Consider the following 25,014-nt stretch of genomic DNA (forward strand, 5'->3'; position numbering starts at 1 on the left):
CTGTGAGCCTCAGGACACGGAGCACAAGCAGCTTGAGGAACTACCATGAAGCCATTTCTCACCCCTTGTCTACAAAAGAGGCTGTCATGAGGCGGTTTTCCATCATGCATGGATCTGGGCAGGTATGAGTCCTTCTGTCCTTTTCCTCCCCTGCCTAGCATGGCACTTGCTCCTCGGCAACGGGGTGTCCCGCCATCTGTGCTGCGGTAATCTGGCCCCTTCCATTTCGGTGTTCCCCAGCACATGGGACACGGGCTGCATCCGTGGCTGGTCCTGTGTTCACTGTCTGTAAGTAACCTCTTGATTGAGTGAGGGCACGTTTCCTTGCTGACCAAATCCATCAGCCTAGCCTTGCCTTGACATCTGGGAGAGAGTTAGAGGCGGAAGGAGAAGCAAGCAAGTGCAAAGGCCCAGAGGTGGGAGCTTGTTCAGGGTGGCAGGAGCAGGGTGAGTGAGGGAGCCAGTGGCAAGAGGCGAGGTTGGAGAAGTGACAGGGGCCTGGTCCTCTAAGGCCACACTGGCCACAGGAAGGACTCAGTCTTCTCTCTGAGAGATGGAGGCAGGACAGGCATGTGAGCAGAGGAGGGCCGAGGGCTGACTTGGGTTGGAGCAGGACTCACGGGCCGCTGTGAGAACAGACAGGGAGGGATGGGGGTGGAAGCAGTGAGGCCACAGCAGTAGTCGAGGCCAGTGATGGCGGTGGTGGCAGTGAACACGAAGAGGCAAGGTTGCGTTCTGGATACATTCTGAAGGTGGAACTGACTGCTGACGGGTTGAATGAGGGGAGCAGGATGAGAGAAATACTTGTTACAAATCCACATTAGAGAGGCCCCTGGGTGGCTCAGTTGTTAAGCATCTGCCTTTGGCTCAGGTTACGATCCCAGGGTCCTGGGATCAAGCCCCGCTTCAGGCTCCCTGCTCAGAGGGGAGTCTGCTTTTCCCTCTCCCACTCCCCCTGCTTGTGTTCCCTCTCTCAGTGTCTCTCTCTGTCAAATAAATAGATTAAATCTTAAAAAAAAAAAAAAAAAATCAAGGATTCCCAAAGCCAAGTGGCCTGGGTACACATCCAGCCCTGGCGCCAAATGACTGGCTTTGGGCAGGTCATGTCGGCTCTTCCTTCCATTTCCCCATCTCTGACATGGCCTAATAGTACCAATTTCATGGGGTGGCTGGACTAGGATGAAAGGTTTTCCATGTCCATAAAGTGCTTAGGACAGTCCCTGGCACAGAGCACTTGTTCTTAGTAACATTACTGTAGGATGAATGGAAGCGTTCACCGAGAACGCACGGGAGAGAGTGTTCCGGAGCCCAGGAACAGTCTGTGCAGTTTTCAAAGGATGTGCGAGAAAGCCAGTGTGGCTGGAACCAAACGCGATTGAGTAAGAGCAACAAGGGGGCGAAGATGGAGAGGAGGCCTGAGAGCCGCTCCTCACAGCAGCCGGGAGCCATTGTGAGTTTCAGGATGGACCTGCCAGTGCAGGAGGGCAAAAGAGACGGGAGGGAAAACCAATCTGAGACTCGGGCCCGGGGGTGTATAGAGAGGAGAGGGAATGGAGCACTGTTGTCAACACCAGGGGCTGGTGGTTTCTGATTTCTGGGGCCCAGGATAAGAAAATGAGTCCAGTTTGACTTCTTGCCTGAGTCCAAATGCTGGTTCTAGTATCTTCTGCTTCCGTGACGGGCGGTAAACTCCTCCACAGTTCACTTTCCTCATCAGAGCGGGGCTAAATGGCACACGTACCTCTCACTAGGGTGGTTTGTGACAGTTACAGAAGATGGAAGTAGTAAGAGCCTGGCAAATTCAGGCTGTCACCGAGACCAGGCAAGGCTGAGCTCAGGAAAGCAAGGGCGCCTTAATATTCAAAGAGCAGGGGCACCGGGTGGCTCAGTGGGTTAAGCCTCTGCCTTCAGCTCAGGTCATGATCTCAAGGTCCTGGGATTGAGCCCTGCATTGGGCTCTCTGCTCGGCGGGGAGCCTGCTTCCCCTCCCCCTCTGCCTGCCTGTCTGCCAGCTTGTGATCTCTGTGTGTGTGTGTGTATGTGTGTGTGTGTAAAATCTTAAAAATACTCGAAAAGCAATGAGATGTAGTTAGTGTATTAGGAGAAAACAAATGTAAAGAATCAAGGGCTGTGCCCATTTATCTATATTGCTAGAGAGTGAGGTACCAAACTCAGGGTCCAGTCTTTCCCAGGCCCACCATCTGGCCCCAAATCCTTCCCCGAGTAAATAGAATTGAGATCTTAAGAGCAGACTGACCCCAGTTCTAGCCCCGTGAAGTGACGTTCCCGTCTCTGAGTCAGTCACTGACGAGCCTCATTGGCCTTGTCCACACACTCAGCATCCAGAGCTCTGTGTGCCTGGCTCCTTTTCATTCAGTTTCCAGCCAAAATGTCTTTCTCATCCCTCCTTCCTTCCCCCACAGCTCAGCAACACTAACCAAACTTCTATTTTAACAATAGTACCAATTTCTTTTTTTTTTTAAGATTTTATTTATTTATTTAACAGAGAGACACCAATAGAGGGGATACAAGCAGGGTGAGTAGGAGAGGGAGAAATGGGTTTCCCACCAAGCAGGGAGCCCGATGTGGGGCTCTCGATCTCGGGACCCTGGGATCATGACTCAAGTCGAAGGCAGAAGCTTAATGACTGAGCCACCCAGGCGCCCTGAGTATCAGTTTCTTATATGACCTTCTTGTTTATCTGTCCAGTTACAGTGGCAGCTCCGTGAGAGTGGGTTCAAGTACTACTGTTTTCCCAGTGCCTGGCACCGAGTAGGAGCTTGAGAAGTAGGTGCTGCTTGGCAGGCTGGCTCTCCGTTTCAGCCTGCGGGGGCTGTTCAAGTGGTCTGTGAGGCTTCTCCCAACCGCAGGAATCTTGTTTCTGACTCAGGCCATGGAGAGTTATTACCATTAAGAACTTTGGTGATGAGGAGAACTTTGGCTTCAGAGGTAATGTTTTTTGTCAGGAAATGGTAAAATTTAATTTATGACCTTATGTCCCAACCCCCACTTGTCCCGTTTAGGAAGAAACTTTGAAGGTGAGATAAGTGAATAAGAACCCTACACTCCAGGGTCACCTGGGGAGCTCAGTTGGTTAAGTGTCTGCCTTTGGCTCAGGTCACACCATCCCAGAGTCCTGCGATCGGGTCCCATGTCGGGCTCCCTGCTCACCAGGGAGCCCGTTTCTCCCTCCACCTGGTGCTTCCCCTGCTGTGCTCTGTCTCTCTCTGTCTCTTTCTCTCTCTGGCAAATAAATAAATAAATAAATAAATAAACTCTTCAAAAATAAATAAATAAATGTAAAAAAAAAGAACTCTAGACTCCAGTTACACCTCAGCTCTGTCTCCCATTTTGCTCTTGGGTCTTGATTCTCAGCATACCCTTGTCACCCCAAGCCATCCAGGCTTTCCCTCAAATTGCACTGCCCTTTCTCCCAGAGGATGGGGCGCAACTTCATGTTTGGTGTCAGCCTTAGTAATGAAAAGTGTTTGCAGCCAGTGTGGTCCAGTGCTTGCCTTTGCATTTCTAAACTAGGGGCCAGGGGTGGGGGTTGAATGGGCAGGAGGCACAGGAAGGAAGGAAGAGTCCAGGAAAGACATAGCCCCTGGCTGTTTCTCCCACCACTCAAGTCCCTATTGTGATGTGTTATCTTCAAACAGCTCTGGCTTCCAGTCTTTTCTGTCTAAATCTGTTTGTTCTTCTGTCTAGGACCCTTAATTATCAATCTGACAATAAAACAGCCCCAGGTCCTGTTAGAGTAGGACTTCATGGGCTTCAGCTTTTTTCTCTAGATGTCATGATTGCAACCAAGGTCACTCCCAGCCTCCCCAAGCTGCCTCTGATGACTTGATAACCCCAGACCTGAGACCCTCCTTTCCCTACCCACTGACCTGCCTGCCATTCTTGCTAATAAATTCTGCCACGTTCTGGCCAAGCTCCCAGCAAACTGAAAGGTGCCTTCTGTCACCAACTTGTTCAAAACCCCTTGTTTAACCCAGTGAGAGTGTGTAAATATTTTAGAGAAAAATGCAAAATATGGGGCCCCTGGGTGGCTCAGTGGGTTAAGCCTCTGCCTTCGGCTCAGGTCATGGTCTCAGGGTCCTGGGATCAAGCCCCACATCGGGCTCTCTGCTTTGCTTCCCCCTTTCTCTCTGCCTGCCTCTCTCTCTGCCTACTTGTGATCTCTCTCTCCCTGTCAAATAAATAAATAAAATCTTTTAAAAAACGCAAAACAAAACAAATGTAAGAGGTGGCTGTGGTTGTTAATTCACATTATTTCTGTACCAGAACAACCTCTGGCAGATGGAGCTGTATTGGGAAAAGTTCTTAAAACAACTGATGGTATTCAACCTTTATTTTTTTTTAAGATTTTATTTTCTTTGACAGAGAGACAGTGAAAGAGGGAACACAAGCAGGGGGAGTGGGAGAGAGAGAACAGGTCTCCCTCGGAGCAGTGAGCCTGATTCGGGGCTCGATGCCAGGACTCTGGGATCCTGACCTGAGCCAAAGGCAGCTGCTTAACGACTGAGCCACCCAGGCACTCAAGCAGTCAACCTTTAGTGGGTATTTTCTCTTCTCCAGATGCTCTCTAAGCTTTACAAGTATTAACTCATTTAGTCCTCCGTATAACCCTATGAGGCCATTTTTTTCAGATGAGGAGACTGAGCTACAAAGGGATTAAGTGATTTTCCCAAGATCACAGCTCCTATTTGGCAGAGCCTACAGCAGTGGCCAAGTTATACTGCCTTCTGAAAAGTACTGTAGAACTTCTCAGAAAAACAGCAAACGTTCACACAACAGGTGTTGTGAACACTTACTATGCATTATTTCATTCCTACTTACCTCAACCCTATCATTAGGTTTTTATCCAGTATCTTATAGCATGATAGGAGTGAAATTTTAAAAATAATTTTTGAAATTTTAACATACAGAATATTGTAAAAACAACAACAAAAAACCAATTCCAGCAGTTCAGAGAGTACGTGTCGCTGGCATCCCTGACTTTCCTGTACTTTTTTCCCCACCATGTTTCTTTGGAAGCTGAGTGGTGGTATGAAGGGGCGGGGCCCCAACCAGGGAGGGTTAAGGTGTGAATGGGAAAGAGGTTGGTCATAGCATCCTTTATGGAAAGAAAAATACTTGAAAGTAAACCCGATGCTGGTCTCAAATAGGAGACCAGTTCAATAAAATGTCACCCTTGAACTCCCTGGGCTTCAGCTTTCCTCATTTGTAAAATGGAGATAGTAAGGAGACCCAGAACATTCAGTTATTAGTATTAAATGGATTAATACATGTAGATCACCATGTGTCCAGCATATTAGCCAATAAATGTTAGTGGTTATACGTTTGTGCAGTGAAACAGTTTATTCTTTAGCAACCATCAAATAGAAGGTATTTAAAAAGACACACATAGGGGCACCTTCACTGTTAAATGTCTGCTTTCAGCTGGAGTCATGATTCTGGGATCGAACCCTGGGATCAGGCTCTCTGGTCAGCAGGGAGCCTGCTTCTCCCTCTTCCTATGCCTGCTGCTCCCCCTGCTTGTGCATGCTCGCTCTCTCTCTCTCTCTCTCTGTCAAATTAATAAATACAACCTTTTAAAAAAAATTTTTAAAGACACCCACAGCTTAGTTACATGGACAAGGGAGGTGCTCTGTTGATCCAAAACAGAGTGGTCTATTTTTGTTAGAACACACAAAGTGCAATTCATGTTTTGGATGTGTCTCCTCATTTCTTCTTCTTCTTTTTTTTAAGATTTTATTTATTTATTTGACAGACAGAGATCACAAGTAGGCAGAGAGGCAGGCAGAGAGAGAGGAAAGAAAGCAGGCTCCCCGCTGAGCAGAGAAGCTGATTCGGGGCTCCATCCCAGGACCCTGGGATCATGACCTGAGCCCAAGGCAGAGGGTTTAATCCACTGAGCCACCCAGGCTCTCTGTGTCTCCTCATTTCAAGTGGCTTTAAAACTGTTCAGATTAGGGACACCTGGGTAGCTCAGTCAGTTAAGCTTCTGCGTTTGGCGCAGGTCATGATCCCAGAGTCCTGGGATAGGGTCCCACATCCTGCTCCTTGCTTAGCAGGGAGCTTGCTCCTCCCTCCGCCTACAGCTCCTCCTGCCTGTGTATGTGCACGCCCTCTCGCTCTCTGACAAATAAGTAAGATTTTAAAAAACTGTTCAGATTATTGTATGTTATAAAAAGTAGTGTGAAAAATAAAAGTTTTGAGAATTGTGGTAGTTAGTGGATGTTAAGATCCAATAGGAAGCTACTAGATTTTGTATTTCAATTTTTTAAGTTCTTTTAATCCTGACCACATTAAGATGAATAGAGGGGCACCTGGCTAGCTCATTTGGTAGATCATGCAACTGCTGATCTCAGGGAAGTAAGTTTGAGCCCCATGTTGGATGTAGATTACTTAAAAAAAAAAAAAGGATAAGCAGTTAAGAGTTGCAACTTCCTGTTAGAGTTGAAATAAGGATGGTTCAGATAACCTCTTGGGATCCAAAGCCTGTTGTGCCTACTTAAATGCTTTCTGCCTTTGGAGACTCAGGCCCAGACCAAGATTCCTGGGACCATCCAACTCCACCCCACACACACCCCCACCACAGAACAGACTACTCTCATCCCAGGGTTGTCTGGATGCTCATCAATCACTTTAAGAACTGGAGAACAGCCTAGGAGCCTCTGCATGTGTGATTATTTTTGATGGTATAACAAGTGATCAGCAGTGGTGATGGGGGTCCCTCCCATGCTTCAAATCTTGCTTAGCCAAGATTGTGCTAAGTTTATTCCACGGTTTCAAAAGAAAGTCGTATTTCTAATTTGGGGGGAGTGATTCGCATACTCGACCGTCTCTCTGACTCCTGGACATTATTCTTGTGTATACAAAAAGTGCCATTAGGAATTGGGGGTGGGGTGGGTAGAACTTAAGGGGTGGAGCCTCCATCCAGTACCGGAAGCTACTGTCCCAAAGCGCGCTTGCGTGGTTCTCCCACGCCCTGGGAAAGATTCCTATCCATTCGCTCTGGGCTTGGCAGCTCTTCCTGGCAGTAGGCGGCCATCTTGCTGGAGCCTGAGAGAGGGAGCCGAGAGAAGGAAAGGGCGACACTGGTCTCAGGGCCGCCCCGGGGGCCTCAAGAGCCGGAGGCAGCCCCGGAGGTGGTCTCTGATCCCCGGCTCTGCTCTTGAACCTGAGAAGGGAAGGCGGAGGGCGGCGGGGGATGGGGAATGCCAAGAAGGATTGCTAGACGGGAGGAGGGGCGTCGCTATGGTGACCGGGGAGGGGCGGGATCAGATCTGAATCGCTGTTGTGAGTCTTCCGGGAACTGCCCGGGAAGGGCAAAGCAGGGCAGGGCTGGGGTGATGACCATGCTAGCTGCCGGGTGGTATTTCGCGACGTCCCGGCGTCGAGGGACTTGGTGTCTACGGCAAAGATCGTCTGACAGAAGGGGCGGAATTAAATCCCTTCACTTGAAACTTTGACATTCCAGGCCCTTGTCCTGCAGGCTCCCGCGGGCGGACACGCCAGAAGAGGAGGCCGGGGAATGGCCGCGGTGTGGCAGCAGGTCTTAGCAGTAGACGCGAGGTGAGGCGTGGGGTCGAAGCCCATGGGAGCGGAAGTTACTGTGGTGCATGCGCAATGGCGATAAGTGAGGCTGGGCGGAGAACTGGTTTTATGCGGCTGCGTGGGCATGCCGGAGGTGAGCATGCGCAGTAGCAGGGTGTGGGGGCGTGTAGGGCTGGCAAGAGGGTCGAAAAGAGCATGCGGGGAAAACGCAGCCAGATCTGGGCGTGCGCAAAGAGGCTGTACTGTCAGAGCCTTTGGAAGGGGATGATGGAGCTCAGGCTGGTGACATCCTATTCCCCACCATTGCCCCCCCCCGCAGCCTTCTCTTACCATCATCACTTCCCCAATCTGACCCCATCGCCATCCCATCCTGACTTCCACCATTGCCTACACTGACCCCCCCCATCACCATGTCACCCTGACGCCTGCTATTGTCTACACTGACTCAGTCACCCCATACCAACTCCAGCAAAGCTGCAGACGGCCTCCATTGTCAGCACAGTGACCTCATCACCATGCCTTTTATTACTGTAGATCCACTCTCATCACAGCACCAGAGGGACCCCCATCACCACTGCTGATCACTTGTCCTCCTGACCCCTCGCTGCCACACACCTCACTCTCTTTCCCTGTCCCCTGGGCTGATTGATTCCCTCTATCCTGTGCCTGCTGCCCGTCCTGCGTCCTGCCATCATAGGTACAACGCGTACCGCACACCAACGTTTCCACAGTTTCGGACACAGTACATCCGACGGCGCAGCCAGCTGCTGCGGGAGAATGCCAAGGCTGGGCACCCCCCAGCGCTGCGTCGGCAGTACCTGAGGCTGCGTGGGCAGCTGCTGGGCCAGCGATACGGGCCCCTCTCCGAGCCAGGCAGTGCCCGTGCCTACAGCAACAGCATCGTTCGCAGCAGCCGAACTACCCTAGACCGCATGGAGGTGAGCTCCTCCCCACACTGCCAGCCATGCACACCACCCGTGTCCATATGCATTCACTCAGCACACTTGTCGGGCACCTGCTCTGTGCAAGGCACCGTGCCAGGCTCTTAGGAGAAGCAAAGGGCAGAAAGAGATAATAACATGGGATGCCTGGGTGGCTCAGTTGGTTAAGCCGCTGCCTTCGGCTCAGGTCATGACCTCAGGGTCCTGGGACCTCGAGTCCCGCATCGGGCTTCTTGCTCGGTGGGGAGCCTGCTTCTCTCTCCGTCTCTGCCTGCTTGTGTGCTCTTTCTGACAAATAAATAAAATCTTTTTTAAAAAGATAATAACGTGATAACTCAATAAATGGACAACAGACAAGATGAACACATTGATAAATAGGCAATAAACAAGATAAATGGGTCAAGAGACATGCGAAGCCAGATAAATCAATAATTAACATGGCTTACTAAGATGGAAAAGTAAAGCAGGCTTGGGGGTAAAATGAGACTCCTGTGGGGAACAGAGGGGAGCTATTTCTGATGGGGACGATCAAGAAAGTCCTCTCCGAGGAGGTGACAGTTGAGCTAAGGCTGGAATGAAGCAAGAGCTGGCTCTGAGTGGTTTTCAGGGGGAAAGTGTCCATTCTTTCCTCACAGAATATTTATTGAGTATCCACTCAGTGGGGAGCTAGTGCCGAGGCCACCCCGGTAGTATAGGCCATGGTCATGGTGGTGGGTAGGGTGAGAAGGGATCTGGTTCTGGGTATATTTTGAAGACTCCAGACCTCACATGTTCTTGAGGACCATCTTTAAGATGTGCCCACCCTGACCTTCCATTTGCAGGATTTTGAGGATGATCCTCGGGCCCTAGGGGCCCGTGGGCACCGCCGTTCCGTCAGCCGAGGCTCCTACCAGCTGCAGGCACAGATGAACCGTGCCGTCTATGAGGACAGGTATGCAAGGGGCAGTTATGAGCTGGGGTCTGTAAGGGGGAGAGGGACCATAGGGCCTGAATGCTAGCACCTACTTCATGTTACCCCCCCCCAACTCCTGTTGGGGCCCAGGCCCCCTGGCAGTGTGGTACCCACATCAGCAGCAGAAGCAAGTCGTGCCATGGCTGGGGATACATCGCTGAGTGAGAACTACGCCTTTGCGGGCATGTACCATGTTTTCGACCAACACGTGGATGAGGCAGGTAAGCCAGCAGGTAGCGGGTCCCCTCACCACTCATTTTCCCGAACTGGGACAGCTACTCAGTGCATCCCCTTCTGCAACTCAGAGTCTCTGGCCCACCTCCGAAGGAGGAGTTGCCATCCCTAAACCTCTCCCCAAGCCCACAAGCCCTTTGCAAAGTAAAGCGGCCCACAAGATCTCAAGTACTTGGGCTATCGTAAAAGGGCCCGGCAGCTCAAAAGAGGACTTTGCAGAAGGCTTCCGGGGTCATGAGTTGCTTGAAAGAGTTTAGAGCCTTGGCTACAGAGAAATCCCCTCACAATGGGCAGCGCAGGCTTTGCAAACCGCTGAGACGTTGGTAACTGTAAAACACTGGCTAAAGTGTAGGGAGCTTTTGGCAGAGGGCCTTCTAGGGTTCCCACTCCCGTTCTCAGCCAAGGAAAGCCTTTTGCAGAAGCCCCCGTGCTTGGCTCAGTGGGTTCCAGCCCCCAGTGCGCACAGCAGAGCCTTTTATAAATGAAAGCACCTGGCGAGTGTGCTGTGTCCCACCAGCGGCTTCTTGGCATTTGCAGTTCCAAGAGTGCGCTTTGCCAACGACGACCGGCACCGCCTGGCCTGCTGCTCCCTGGACGGCAGCATCTCCCTGTGCCAGCTGGTGCCCGCCCCGCCCACAGTGCTCCGCGTGCTGCGGGGCCACACCCGCGGTGTCTCTGACTTCGCCTGGTCCCTCTCCAACGACATCCTCGTGTCCACCTCGCTCGACGCTACCATGCGCATCTGGGCCTCTGAGGACGGCCGCTGCATCCGGGAGATTCCTGACCCCGACGGCGCCGAACTGCTCTGCTGCACCTTCCAGCCGGTCAACAACAACCTCACAGTGGTCAGGCTTCAGGGTGCCGCTCACCGAGGGTGGGGCTGCCGGGCCTGGAGAGCCGTCCCGGGGAGTCAGTATGGGTGTGGGGGGGGGGTCCCCTCCAGTTCCTCATCACAGTCCATGCGGTCAGACTCAGAGAGAAATAGGTCAGAACCGGGCCACTGTGCTTGACATTGGGTTGGCTTGCTGTGACAGACTCCAGGGGGGGGACTGGTCAGGAGCCAGAGTCCCAGCTCTGGTATTCCTCCGGTCCCATCAACAGCAGGGCTGCTGTTCTCCAGCCACGGGGGCCACTGGTTGTGCGGCAGGATGGCTAGTCGGAAGACTGGGCTCCTCCCAGTGGCACAGCTCCACTGCGGTCTGACCCCAGGACTGAGAGTCAGAGGGCGGGGAAAAGAAGTGAAAATCTGGCCAGGCCCCGAGTGGCAGAGAGGGGACCGGCTGAGTGAGCCTGTTGCATTCTGGGGTTCCTTCGGCTGCAGCTATGGCCCCAGTGTGGTCAAGTCTCTGGCGAGGACCAGTCAGGAAGCAGACTGGCTGTCCTTACCAGCCTGGGATGGCCCTGTGGTTTGCCAGTCACAGGGTTGGGGGGCATGCTAAGGGGCAGCTGCCCATCCTGGTTAGATGGCAAGAGGGGGCTGGCTCTGGTTCTGAAGGATCACAGACCTCGGTCACCTCCCAGTCTCCCCGCTGCAGCCGCCCCAGGGTTAGATTCCAGTAGGAACCAGCCAGTTCCATCGACAGCTGCTCCGTCGTGGTCAGACCCAAGGAGGGGCAGGCTGAGAGCAGTGTGTGGTGTGCTTGGTCTCCCCCACAGGTGGGGAATGCCAAACACAACGTACACGTCATGAACATCTCCACGGGCAAGAAAGTGAAGGGGGGCTCCAGCAAGCTGACAGGCCGGGTCCTCGCTCTGTCCTTCGATGCCCCTGGCCGGCTGCTCTGGGCAGGCGATGACCGTGGCAGTGTTTTCTCTTTCCTCTTCGACATGGCCACAGGTAGGCCAGCCCCAGGCCTGCATCTGGGGTATTCGGGCTGCCACCGTCCCAGCACACAGCCTCTTATTTGTGTCCCCTCTTCCTCTGTCGTTCCAGGGAAGCTGACCAAAGCCAAGCGTCTGGTGGTGCATGAGGGGAGCCCCGTGACCAGCATCTCCGCGCGCTCTTGGGTCAGCCGCGAGGCCCGGGACCCCTCGCTGCTCATCAACGCTTGCCTCAACAAGCTGCTGCTCTACAGGTGGGTCCTCCCCTTCCAGGTCGCCAGGAGAGGCGGGGCCTGCCGCCGCCATCGGACTGGCGTGGCTAGGGCCTGAGAGCCTGTCTCCTCCATCAGGTTAATTTGAGTGAGCAGGGAAATCAGGTCTCCTGACGATTATGCCGGCTGTCAGTGGGAGGAGTGGTGGCAGAAGTAGCTGGTGCTGATGGAGCGAGGGCTGCCACCAGGCCCTGGGGGAACGCCTCATACCTAGTGCTCCACTTAATCCTCAGAACAGCGCTGTGAGAAGGGGCCTGTGATTGTGCCCATTTCACAGATGAGCCACCTGAGGCATAAAATAGACTAGGGCCCTCTCAGAGCAGTGGCCTGTTCTTCCTTCCTTTCTTCCTTCCTCTTTCCCTCCCTCCATCCTTCCCTTTTTTTTCCTCTTTTTCCTTTTTGGTGTTTTTGAGTGGAGGAATTTACTATCCCCGCTCACCTATGACATGTTACTCAAACGCAGTTCTCAGCCTGGGCTGCACACCAGAATGACCCGGAGGGCTTCACAGAATCATGGCCAGGCCCCACTCCAGGCCGGTGATTTCAGAAGCCCTGCGGCGGGACTGGGTGCGTTGGTGTACTGAAAAGCTCCCCCAGCAATGTCCAGCCAGGCCTGAAAGGCACCGCCCGGCAAGATGTTTCCTTTTGTACTCTTTTGTTTTTCTGCTTTTTAAAAAAAAAAGAAATTCACACACGCACATAGTCGTATGTGTAATTCTTAATTTAGGCATACTCCCAAATGCGGGGCTCTTCCCCCCCATCTTCTCCCTTCCCTCCTCCCTCTTCTGCCACCTCGGCCAATGACTCTGTGTGCCCCTTCCTATTTTGTTCTCTCCTTGTAATCCGAGGCGTGCGCCCCCATTCCCCACATTTCGGAGGGAGGGTCTTTTCATGGAAGCAGGCTCCTCCTCCATCCTCTCCCACATCTTGCGCTCCTCACCAGAGGATGCTTCTGGAACAGCTCCCAGGCCCCCTGCAGTGCCTTTGTCTCATCCATTCTTTCGAATGGTATGGGGGGTGGTCCAGTTTGGTCGGCCCTGTCCCCTCCTTGTGCCCATCTTAACCACCAGGGTCTTTAAGAAAGAGAAACCAGCAAACCATGCTGCCTAGGTTCCCCATTTCCACCGCCAGGTAGCTTCCAGACCCTCACGAACGCATGTGCCACCCCTGCTTGATAGGTTTATGCAGTCGCCTCAAAACCAGACCTCGTGAGCCTTGGAAAGAACTCGGGCATGGGGGTGGGGACACAAACCATTGCCCCCCCTCACCCCCCACCCCGTTCACTGCCGGCCAGCGCTGAGGCGACGCCCTGACCCATGCCATCCTTCCCTCAGGGTGGTGGACAACGAGGGGACGCTGCAGCTGAAGAGAAGCTTCCCCATTGAGCAGAGCTCACACCCTGTGCGCAGCATCTTCTGCCCCCTCATGTCCTTCCGCCAGGGGGCCTGTGTGGGTGAGTCCCGCAGAGTTCGGGGTGTCTGGGTGGCTTGGGGCAGGGCAGGGATGGACACCCCGGCCCTCTGGTGCCCAGACTTTACGGGCCTCGAGAGCTCTCACCCCAGCAGCCTCCCGCTTTGAACAAAGACCCCCAAGAGTCCAGGAAATTCACAACGTGAGACACAGCCTACCCCCCCCCAACCCCCAACAGCTCAGACACCTCACACTCTGGACACGGGACTAAAACAGCCAGGTGACCCAGGTCCAGGGACTGTCCCTCCCAGGGCACCCTGCTGCCTCTGCCACCACCTCCCAACGCCCCCCCCCCCCCCTACCCTGGGCAGTGACCGGCAGCGAGGACATGTGTGTGCACTTCTTCGATGTGGAGCGGGCCGCCAAGGCTGCCGTCAACAAGCTTCAGGGCCACAGCGCCCCCGTGCTGGACGTGAGCTTCAACTGTGACGAGAGTCTGCTGGCTTCCAGCGACGCCAGCGGCATGGTCATCGTCTGGAGGCGGGAGCAGAAGTAGGTCCTGCCGGGTCGCCTGCCCACCCATCTCCCACTCCAGCCTTGTGTTTGTAAATAAAGTTCCTGTGGTTGTGCCTGTGGCTGGCTCCCAGGTCCGCTGGGGTGGGGGGTGGGGGGGTGGCTCTAGCACCCGAGCTGGCACAGGGTTCGCTCCCTTGCTCGCGCCTTCAGGCATCAATTTCCTCACTTAGCAACCGGTCATTGAATGCCTCCCCGTCACGGGCCCCCCTGTAAGTGTTTGGCTCAGTCTGGCATTGGACAGACATGATTGAGCACCTGCTGGGCACCAGAACCGTTCTAGGCACTGAGGGGCGGTAGAGCCGTGACCTCAACGGACAGAAGTGCCTGCCTTCGCGGGGCTCGTGTTCAATGGCAGGTGGTTGGTAGGCAAAAATATATCATGGCCTGTGTTGGGAGGGCAGGACATAAGGGCATAGGAGCGGAAGATTGTACTATTTTTGGTGCTGTGATGAGAGACAATGACATTCCTGGTAGTGAAATTGAAACAAAGACCTGAATGAAGTGAGAGAGAGCTGCGGGGTGGGGGGGAGAGGAAAGGCAGTGAGTGCAAAGGCACTGAGGCCGGAGTGTGCCAGAGGGCTCACTGAAGAGGCAGGTGTGGCTGGACCAGAGTATGGTAGGAGATGAGGTCAGACAGGCCTGATCCTGGAGAGCTCTGTGGCCACAGTGAGGACTTGGGCTTTTTCTGAGTGAGAGGTGAGTCACCCGAATGAGCGGAGGAGGGATGCGATCCCATTTGGTTGGAAGAGGACCCCTCCAGGTACTGTGAAAAGAACAGACTTGGGAGGGGGGTGCAGGGGCAGAAGCAGGGGGGCCAGTCACAAGGCCCCACAGGAGTTGAGGTGAGCAGTGATGGGGACGCAGGTGGGGGAAGTGGGAGCTGAGATGGGGAATATTGGCTTCTACCACGAGAATTTCATGCTGTTAGTCTATAGGGCTCTGCTGGCTCCTCAGGAGGGCTGAGGCCTTCCAGCTCCCCTTCCCCCTCCCCAAGGCTCTTCCCCACAAACAGGGACCAGATGAGTTGAGGATGTGGAGTACAAAACCCATGCAGAAGCAACCATGGACCCTAAGCCTGAGCTGGTGGTTCTTGCTGATGGGGGGAGGGAATGGGGATTCTCTCTCTATCCCCAGAGGAACCCCAGACCACCCGTAGCTCCTTCCATGCCAACCCAGGGCCCAAATTCAAGGCCCAGAACAGCTCAGAGTCTGTAAAGTGATGTTCATGTTTGTGGGGACCCTCAAGTGAGGAGAGAAAGCTTAGGATAGTAACAGGGGCCAAGAGAACCAAAAGCCCTTGTCAATGACCTCAGTCACCAGGAAATGTCAAAGTTGCCAGAAATGCCAAGGAGGTGCTCCAGCTGCTCCCTTCCCTCCAGCTGCATAGGCTGCCATATCCAGATGCATCAGTAGGAGCTGGGGCCTACAATCTTGAGACCTCAGGGTCCATCCACAGAGCCACAGGCACTCCAACCCTACCCAACGTTATCGAGCTACCGAACTAACACTAGCAGTCTTGTTGGAGGGGAAGAAATCCCTGGTTTGTTGAAGCCAGCGTTAATAACAGTGTGGTTAACTTGCAGGCGGAAGCATTTCTACGCGGTGCTTCCACCTTGACCTTATGGTAAATGGTGAGGAGGTAGGGACATCAGTGAGCTGAACGTTCATGACGCAGTTCATGCGTCTGTAGGCGTCAGAGGTCCCCCAGACCACCCAGACTCAAGATCTGCTGGGAGAACTCTTGGTCCCAGCCTATGGTTGCATACACACCTTTTATTTCTTCCCGTAAAAAGACACAGAACACAATTGGCAAAGGGAAATGGTGCCCCGGGGCGAACTCCAGGGCAGACCAGGCATGAGCTCGCAAGGGTCCTCTCCCAGTGGACTCACAGGATGTGCTTAATTACCCCTGTCACGCCACCTGACAACCAGAGAAGCTCATTCTTAGAGGTTGAGTGCCCAGGGTTGCTTCTGGGGGGTGGTCACACAGGGGGGATTCCTGCCTGGCACATACCCAACTCCAGACTGTCCTGGAAGGAAAGCAGGTGTTCAGCATAAACCAGAGTGTGTGTATGAACAGTTGAGGCACAGTGAGCCACTCATCATTTAGAGAGTGGTGAGAACCCTGTTGAAAGACACTTAAGTTTCCAGGTGCCAGCCAAGGGCCATCCTTGAAGCAGGCCTTTCCCAGGAGAGAAGTTCAGGCCTGCTGTGTTAACTCTGCACACTGTGCAACACCAAAAAGCCACTCCGTTTCAACCAAGGTCAGTGGCAGCCAAGATCACTTGGGGGAACCTCATTTTTCTCTAGCACCTTTTTTTTTTTTTTAAGATCTATTTATTTGAGAGGGAGAGAGTGAGAGAGAGCATGAGAGCTGAGGTCAGAGGGAGAAGCAGACTCCCCATGGAGTTGGGAGCCCGATGCAGGACTCTATCCCAGGACTCCCAAGATCATGACCTGAGCCGAAGGCAGTTGCTTAACCAACTGAGTCACCCAGGCGCCCAAGCACCTTCTTACTTTCTTCACATTCTTCATGTTGTTTATTGAATCGGAATTCAAGATGGCTAATCACGGATATTGTTATACATGATTTGGGGGGTTTCTTTCCCGTGAAGTTTTGAGGTGGCAGAGTTGACATTCTGCTTTATTTTATTTATTTTATTTTTATTCTTAAAGTAAACCCTGTGGCCAACGTAGGGCTTGAACTCATGACCCTGAGATCAGAAGTCACATATGACTGAGGTTCCACGTTATTTACTTATTTATTTTTTAAGATTGTATTTATTTATTTGACAGAGCAAGAGAGCATAAGCAGGCAGAGCAGCAGAGGGAGAGGGAGAAGCAGGCTCCCCACTGAGCAGGGAGTCTGATGCGGAGCTTGGTCCCAGGACCCTGAGATCATGACCTGAGCCGAAAGCAGTCGCTTAACCGACTGAGCCACCCAGGCACCTCATCCTGACATTCTACTTTTTTTTTTTTTTTTTTTTGGACACAGAGAGGGCACAAGTAGGCAGAGCAGCAGGCCAAGGGAGAGGGAGAAACAGGCTCCCCAGTGAGCAGGGAGCTCGATGTGGGACTCGATCCCAGGACACTGGGATCATGACCCGAGCCAAAGGCAAACGCTTAACCACCTGAGCCACCCAGGCGCCCCTGACATTCTACTTTAAAATCATTTTTGTGATACCTTTTCTTGACTTACAACCTATAAGGAAATAAGTAATGAGCAAACAATTTTAAAAAATCATCTTATTTGTCAAATTTAGGCCTCTGTTAACTTGTTCATCGTCACTGTGCCTCCAGTGTGACATCAGATCTGAACTCTTAACCATTCCATCATCAATGCCATTCTAGTCTTTGACTTTGAACCCATGTGTTTATTTCATGATAGCCTTGCTAGTCTGAGCTTGAAGCAGAGCCCCTGTTAATTACTACCTCATCAGTGTCCCACTGGCCAAATCTCAAACCAGGGCCTCTGTATAATGTCCCACCAGCTCTTGTCTTCTGATCTGACCTTGAATTTCAGATTCTGTTCATTTGTGATCAGTGCCCCTTTGCTTCAGCAAGCATTCCAACCATGAGGACCCTCAGTCCTGACGTTGAATCTGGGCCTCCATTAATTATTTTGCCATTATTTGTCTATTTATTTTAAAGATTTTATTTATTCATTTGACAGAGCACGTAGAAACAGGGCATGCAGAGGGGACAGAGAGAAGGAGAAGCAGACTCCCAGCTGAGCAAGGAGCCTGATGCGAGGCTCGATCCCAGGACCCTGGGATCATGACCTGAACCAAAGGCAGATGTTTAACCAACTGAACCACCCAGGTGCCCCAGTTATTTTACCATTGATGCCTGTGTGGTCCAAACGTCAGACCAGTCCTCTGTAACTAACTGGTCTACTGTCACTGTCTCTTGTCTAACCTCAAATCTGGGCATCTCTTAATGTTTCCTTCACCAGTTCCTCTCTGGTGACAGAGAGTGGTGGCAGACACTTATAACTTTACCACCATCGGTCCTGGGCCTCTGTTTTTTAGTTTTTTTTTTTTTTTAAGATTTTATTTATTTATTTGTCAGAGAGAGCACAAGCAGGGGGAGAAGCAGGCTCCCCGCTGAGCAGAGAGCCCAGAGAGGGCTCAATCCTAGGACCCTGGGATCACGACCTGAACCAAAGGCAGATGCTTAATCAACTCAGTCACCCAAGCATCCCTGGTTTTCCTTTGAACTTGAGTCTTTTTAACTCTTCCCCCATCAGTGCTACAGAGGTCTAAACTCTGAGACTATTTATAATTCCACCATCAATAACTCTTTGTCCTTGAATCCGGGCTTCAGTTAACTGAATATCACTGCACCTCAGGTCTGAAACCTGAGCCTCCATGGGCTTTCCCACACTCACTGCTCCTCTCACTTGACTTCAAGAAACTGTACCACTCTATACCCCTATGATCTTACCTCGAACCCTGGCCTCTATTAACTATTTTCCTATAATTGCTCCTTCGATCTGACCTTGAACCTAGGACACTGGTAACACTTGTAGCATCAGTTCCCCTCTAGGCAGACCTCAGAAATCATGTGTCTGTTAACTATTCCATTATCACTCCTCTTCTTCTCTGACATTGAACCTGAGCTTTTTTCAACTATTCCATCATCAATACCCCTCTGGTCGTATTTGGAATGGAAATTCTGCTGACTACTCTTTGGTCCAACTGAATCTGGGCCTCTAATTAATACCCACCGTCACTGGCTTTTTGCTCTAACTGGGCCTTTTGGAACTCTAGAACCATCAAGGCACTTCTGGTCCAACCTCAGATCCAGACTCTGGGGATCCCTGCATGGCTCAGTGGGTTAAGAGTCTGCCTTCAGCTCAGGTCATGATCTCACGGTCCCAGGATCAAGTCCCACATTGGGCTCCCTGCTCAGTGGGGATTCTGCTTCTCCCTCTGCCTACCTCTCCCCACTCCGACAAATAAAAATTAAAATCTTTTTAAAAAATCCAGACTCTGTTAGCTTTTACTCCATCAAGACCTCCTTTTTTTTTAAGATTTTATTTTTTATTTTTTTAAAGATAAAAGATTTTACTGTCACAGAGAGAGAGAGAGAGCGAGCGCACACAAGCAGGTGGAGTGGCAGGCACATGTCTTTCAACATCTGTGCCCCTTTGGTGAGATTTCAAACCCAGCTCATGGTAAACATTCTAGCAATGGTAGCCTTCTGGGCTGAACTCACATGTAGGAGAGGTACACCTACTAAACTTATAAGGACTTCAGAGTGGTCACTACTGGTGAAATACAACCTATGGTCAGATATAATGGGGCAAGAGGTTATGATGTGGACTTAAGTGTTCACAAAAATAAATGGGCATTTGGGGTACCTGGGTGGCTCAGTCATTAAGCATCTGCCTTTGGTTCTGGTCATGATCCCGGGATCCTGGGGTCAAGTCCCACGTTGGGCTCCCTGCTCAGCAGAGAATCTGCGTCTCCCTCTGCCCCTCCCTTCCCCCTGTTCATGCACGTGTGCAACTTCTCTCTCTCTCTCTCTCTCTCTCTCTCACTCGCTTTCTCCCAAACAAATAAATAAGACCTTTAAAAAAAAACAATAATAATAAATGGGGACTCTAGTGGAGGCACGGACTGGGATATAGACACCGTCATGATCCCTACCTGACTTGGTGTGAGCCAGGGAATCTCCACAACCCAGTCTGTGTGACCCACGGGTGTCCAAACTCCGGTCTTTGTGACCCTGGGAGGTCCATCCCCCAGTATGTATGTACCCAGAAGTGTCCACATTCCAGTTTCTGTGACCTGAAAAGTGTTACACCCTGGTCTGTGTAACCCCAGAAGCACTCATAGTATGGTCTGTGTGACACCAGGAGTGTGTGTATACCCAGTCTGTCTGACCCCTGTGTTTCCAAACTGCACGCTGCGGGACTCAGTGGGAGTCCACATCCCATCCTGTGTTATCCCAAGTGGGCCGGCACCCCAGTCCGGCAGACTTTCAGAGTGTCCAGACTCCTGTCTGTGTGACCCCAGGAGTTTCATACCCCACTGACAAAGGAGAGAAGGAATGAATAGATAGATTTCATTTCTGCTGCTGATAATTAGATAAATGTAGATTCCAATAAGTTTTTATAAACACAGGTACTTGTAAGTAAGCTAAATTAAAAACAGGAGATAGAGGGGCGCCTGGGTGGCTCAGTGGGTTAAAGCCTCTGCCTTCAGCTCAGGTCATGGTCTCAGGGTCCTGGGATCGAGCCCCACATCGGGCTCTCTGCTCAGCAGGGAGCCTGCTTCCCCCTCTCTCTCTGCCTGCCTCTCTGCCTATTTGTGATCTCTCTCCCTCTGTCAAATAAATAAATAAAATCCTTAAAAAAAAAAAAAAAAGGAGATAGAAATTTCAAAACACCTGAAAAAAAAGAATCAATAACAAAAAGTAGACCACTAAGGAAATATCAAGGAAGCATGAAAAGAGCTGAAAACATAGGGCACCTGGCTGGCTCAGCCGGTGGAACGTGCGACTCTTGATCTCAGGGTCGTGAGCTCAAGCCCCCGTTAGGCATAATTGCTTCTAAAAGTTTAAAATTTGGGGGGGCACCCGGGTGGCTCAGTCAGTTAAGTGTCTGCCTTCGACTCAGGTCATGATCCCAGGGTCCTGGGATCGAGTCCCACATCGGGTTCCTGGCTCAGGAGAGAACTGCTTCTCCCTCTTCCTGTGCTGCTCCCTCTGCTTGTGCTCATTCTCTCTCCCCCCGACAAATAAATAAATAAAATCTTAAAAAAAAATTTAAAAAGTTAAATAAGATCTAAATCTTATTTAGATTTAGATGAATGATTCAGAAAGATATTTTCAATGATAAATACAAAAGTGAGAAAAGAGCAGTTGCAATATACATTCAAGATAAAATTAAGGGAAAAAGCAGTAAACACACTAAAAGGACCCTTTTTATACATCAAGGGCATGCTCAGTTGAAAACATAACAGTCACGAATTTCTGTAGTCCGCATAACAGAGACCAAGCCTTTAGCTAAAGGAACAGAAGCCAGCCAACAGGATCCTTGCCAACTCCTTCACAGGGCTGGGACAAGTGCAGCAGTGTTCACACCAGACATTGAAAAATGGAATAGGCTTCTAAATTAGGTTTAGCAGGTAATGGAGGGAAATAGAGGAAGTGGACACATGGTCTACCCATTTTCCCAGCGTTGGGCCCAAGGACGGATACTTTTGCGGCCTTGGATGTTGTCCCTTGTGGTGAATATGAGAGGCCACAGGTACCATGTGGAAGGATCCTATTAGATCTTGACAACCCTAGGTCCATCTTCAGGTGCTTAGTCAATGGGAGAAATCACTGATGGTCACATTCCACCCCCAGGCTCAGCTGAGTGAAAAAGACAGGCACTACCCAATTACCCAACCACAGGAAACCCTCAGATTGCTAGAAGGAGAAAAAAAATTATTCTGCGATGTCCCTTAAATCAAAGGAGCTCTGTTCTGATCGGCCTGTAGAGATAGAGATGCACTGGTACAAATCAAAATTCCCCAACGAAGGTAAATCTTTGGCAAATGAGACTCGTTTAATGGTTTGATTTCATAAAAATAATCACGCTTTCTCTGATTGTCGATGGTTGGTGTAATACAAGTAGGCATTTTGTTCTAGCTGGGTATGTTTTTTTCCTAAATGGAGACAGGTTCACGGATCAAACAAGCTAGTCCTCCTCCATTTAATGGAAGATGAGGAAAAACTGAAGACTTGACTGGGTCTGGGGCAGGGGGTTCATTTCTGAGAGGTGCCTCTGGTGTGACTGGCTGGCGTGGATGTTAGCTGCTGGCCCGGGGTGTGCCTCGATTCTCTTCCCCGCACCCTCCCTTCCTCCAGAACTCTCTTTCTCATGTAGCCTTTCCAATAGGAGAGCCTGGACTTCTTGACATATTGGCTGGGCTCGATTTGAAGGAGGGAACGGGAGAGAGAGAGAGAGAAAGCAAACAACCAAGGGAGAGAGTTCACCTAACAGCTGCAGTCTTTTTTTTATAAACTAACCTCAGCGATGCTATCCCATCATTTCTGCCATTTTCTCTTTGTTAGAAACCAGTCAGGAAATTCAGGCCACACTCATGGGGATGGGGTTGGGGGAGGGGGGCATCACACAAAGGCAGGAACACCAGGAAGCCGGGATCTTTGGGGACCATCTTTGAAGCTGCCTGCCACATTGCCCCTAAGGTATGTGGGACCCCAGACAAATATGTGTTTGCAGGATCTGTCTGTACAATGGGAAGAAGAAATGCATTATAAAGTCATGGGTCCGTATGCGGAACTGTGATTTATTGAGGAAGATTTAGAACAAAGTAGGGAAGAGGCACTTAGGTATTTGTTTCTTGTCCGCCCAAGGCACCTGAAGAACCCTTAGTGTCCAGGCTCTACGTCTTCCTGTTCTGGTGCAGGAACCAAGTCCTGATGTCCTTTACTGCCAAATATGCCTAAAAAGGAAAAGCAACCAATTTTTCACTTCTATGTAGAGAAGAAGCCAGTTTTTCACCTCCTTCTGCGTTTCCTTTCCCCAAATGTCATTTTTATGACTCACCCAGAGTACTCACAACGTTGCAGACAGCAGGTGTGGGAGGGTTCTCTCCCCCACATCAGGCAGTCCTCTGCGACCCCAGCTGGGTGTCCTACGATTTAACTCAATTCTGGCTCAGATCTGCCTGGACAGAGTGTCACTTCCCCAGGCTAAGGGTTCAGTCCCACAAGACCATCCTCCCTACAATAACTTCAGATGCCAGTCACAAGTGGCAGGTCTCCAGGTTACCCACAACTGCAGTCGGATTAGGCTCTAACACAGAGGTTCCCACCACCCCTTCCTTGGTTTTTGATTAACTTGCTAGAGCAGTTCACAGAACTCAGGGGAACATTGACTTAACATTTACCAGTTTATTACAGAACATGATAAAGGATACAGGTAAACAGCCAGATGAAGAGATACATGGAGGCCTGTCCGGGAGGGTCCCAAGCAAAGGAGCTTCTAGAAGTTCCTGGGGAGTTGGGGTGCATCACCCTCTCGGTGTGGCTGTGTTCGCCAACCTGGAAACCCTCTGAACCCCACGCTATTGGGATTTTGATGGAGGCTTCCTCACACACGCACGATCTGTCATTAACTCCATTTCCAGCCCCTCTCCCCTATCTAGAGAACAGGAGGGATCAGGCTGGAAAAGCTTCCTTTTTAAAAAAAAAAAGATTTTATTTATTTATTTGACAGAGAGAGAGATCACAAGTAGGCAGAGAGGCAGGAAGAGAGAAAGATGGGGAAGCAGGCTCCCTGCTGAGCAGAGAGGAAAAGCTTCTGATGATGCTTTGGCCTTTCTGGTGACCAGCCTCCACTCTGGAACCATCCAGGAGGCCCCCCACCCCCACCCCGAGTCACCTCAATGGGATAAAAGGTGCTCGTAGTGCTCTTATCACTTAGGAAATTACAAAGGTTTGAGGGGCTCTGTGTCGGGAACCAGGAGCAGAGACCAATCTGTGTTTCCTATTATCACACAGTACCACGGCTCTTTAGAACCTGTCTGTACTGGAAAAACCTAGATATTTTTACCTCGTCAGGTCCCTACACCGTTTATTTAACGCTGGTCACATCCTCCTTGTGACATTGCATTATCCACTGGGCTGCCCATAAATACTGGCTTCCAGAGACGACTCCTACAGGAGGGGTCCCTGTGCTTTGTCAACAGGGACCACAAAAGCAAGTCTTCTGTCCAGTACGCAGGAAAACGTAGACAATCCTGCATTTTCTGGTCATGTTACATTTAGTGTTTGGAATTTTATGGCAAAAATATAAAAACACACATCTTCTAACCATGTCTTCTCCTGAATTCTTTAAACAACAATCACTGCATTCCTAGAATGAAATCTACAGCAACCTCAGTTGGACCCCTGCCTTCCACACTCCCACCACCGGTAGGGCAGAGAGGCAAGGGGCCCATGGCAATGAGAAGTGTAGTCCTGTTTGTACTAAGAATGTCCATTCCTCGGGCGCCTGGGTGGCTCAGTCGGTGAAGTGGCCACCTTCCGCTCAGGTCATGATCCCCAGGGTCCTGAGATCGAGCTGTGCGTCAGGTTCCCAGCTCTGTGGGGAGTCCGTTTCTCCCTCTCCCTCTGCCCCACCCCTGCTTGTACCCTCTCTCTCTCTCTCAAATGAAAAAATAAAATCTTAAAAAAAAAAAGAACCAAGGTTCATCAGGGCATCTGTCTGCCCCCATACCTAAGGTTAAGGGGAAGAGCATCTCCAAGAAAGAGAAATGGGGATCAGAGTCCGCACGGGTCCTGGTCCAGATCTGGGCCGCCTCATTCAAATGGTGCTCCTGGCTCTGGCCAGTCCCAGCCACCAGAGGGGGTTTTAGACTACTTTGAGGAAGGCATTCAAAGCAGGGGGCACCCTGCGGCTCAGGGACCAGAGCAGGGGTCCTCCTTGCACTGCCTGGGACTTACATGTCAAATACATAAACTCCATATCATCCTGCTTTAGGAAACTATTAACGTTAATGTGTCCTCTATTAGAGAGGTAGTTTCAGAATGAGTGCAGGAATTCTTTAATATTCCTCCACTCAAGTGACATTACTTAATCCCCCTTCCCTGGAGAGTGGGCCAGACTCAGTGTCTCATTTCTCATGAACAGACTTTGGTTCGGTGACAGTGTGTAGCTTCTAACAGTAGCTCATAAAATGCATCCGTTGAGGCTTCCTTCTTGTTTGTTCTAGTGTTCCCGCAGGTTCTATTGTGCTCACTCTCTCTTTCTCCCCCTTGTCACCTGCTCTAGGGGAAGACAGACACCTTATTGCAAGGACGTATCAAGAAGCCGTTTGGAGGGGCCCATGGTAAGGAACTGAGGATACCCACCAACAGTCAAGGGAATAAACTTGAAAGCAAACGAGCCTTTCAGTGAGACCCCGAGCCACCGTTCTGGCTGAAACCTCTCGAGAGAGCTGGAGGGGGAACCACCCAGCTAAAACAGTCCTGGACTCCAGCCCTTGGAAAATGTGGATGATAATAAATTGTTGTCGTTTTAAATCACTAAGTGTGTGTGTGGGGGGGGGGTGATTTGTTCCACAGCAAAAGATAGCTGGGACAAATGTTATTGGTTAAAAATGTTCGATAACACTCTGTAAATTACGTCTCCAGTTCACAGGTGGGATGAAGTAGAGGAAACAGAAGGAGTATATTGGCCCTTCTGACAAGGAAAGATCTTCATGTTTACGTCTGTTAA

At 51.0% G+C, this 25,014-nt stretch overlaps 1 protein-coding gene across 4 annotated transcripts; it reads left to right on the forward strand.

Annotated features, from left to right (window-relative positions):
• The first annotated feature begins 7,028 nt into the window (after positions 1–7,028).
• Positions 7,029–24,745, forward strand: LOC111150423 (WD repeat domain 13). Of its 4 annotated transcripts, none has more exons than XM_022507864.1 (10): positions 7,029–7,584; positions 7,886–8,504; positions 9,329–9,438; positions 9,550–9,680; positions 10,231–10,538; positions 11,350–11,530; positions 11,627–11,768; positions 13,121–13,239; positions 13,568–13,748; positions 24,568–24,745. In XM_022507864.1, the coding sequence occupies exons 2-10, from the start codon at positions 8,499–8,501 to the stop codon at positions 24,635–24,637; spliced, it is 1,248 nt and encodes a 415-aa protein (XP_022363572.1). In that variant the 5' UTR covers positions 7,029–7,584; positions 7,886–8,498; the 3' UTR covers positions 24,638–24,745. The 4 variants fall into 4 exon arrangements, with proteins under 4 accessions (XP_022363572.1, XP_022363573.1, XP_022363570.1 ...); XM_022507865.1 differs by having other exon boundaries at positions 8,101–8,504; XM_022507862.1 differs by having other exon boundaries at positions 8,264–8,504.
• The last annotated feature ends 269 nt before the right edge of the window (positions 24,746–25,014 follow it).

Source organism: Enhydra lutris, unplaced genomic scaffold, assembly GCF_002288905.1.
Source record: "Enhydra lutris kenyoni isolate GAN:26980312 unplaced genomic scaffold, ASM228890v2 scaffoldscaffold23, whole genome shotgun sequence".
Taxonomy (NCBI): Eukaryota; Metazoa; Chordata; class Mammalia; order Carnivora; family Mustelidae; genus Enhydra; species Enhydra lutris.

Excerpts from the sequence above, each read along its gene's own strand:
- LOC111150423 (XM_022507862.1), top strand. The coding sequence starts at position 7,544 with ATGGCCGCGGTGTGGCAGCAGGTCTTAGCAGTAGACGCGAG. Across the intron at positions 10,539-11,349 it reads TCAACAACAACCTCACAGTG|GTGGGGAATGCCAAACACAA; the intron begins GTCAGGCTTCAG and ends TCTCCCCCACAG. Across the intron at positions 13,749-24,567 it reads GTCTGGAGGCGGGAGCAGAA|GGGAAGACAGACACCTTATT; the intron begins GTAGGTCCTGCC and ends CACCTGCTCTAG.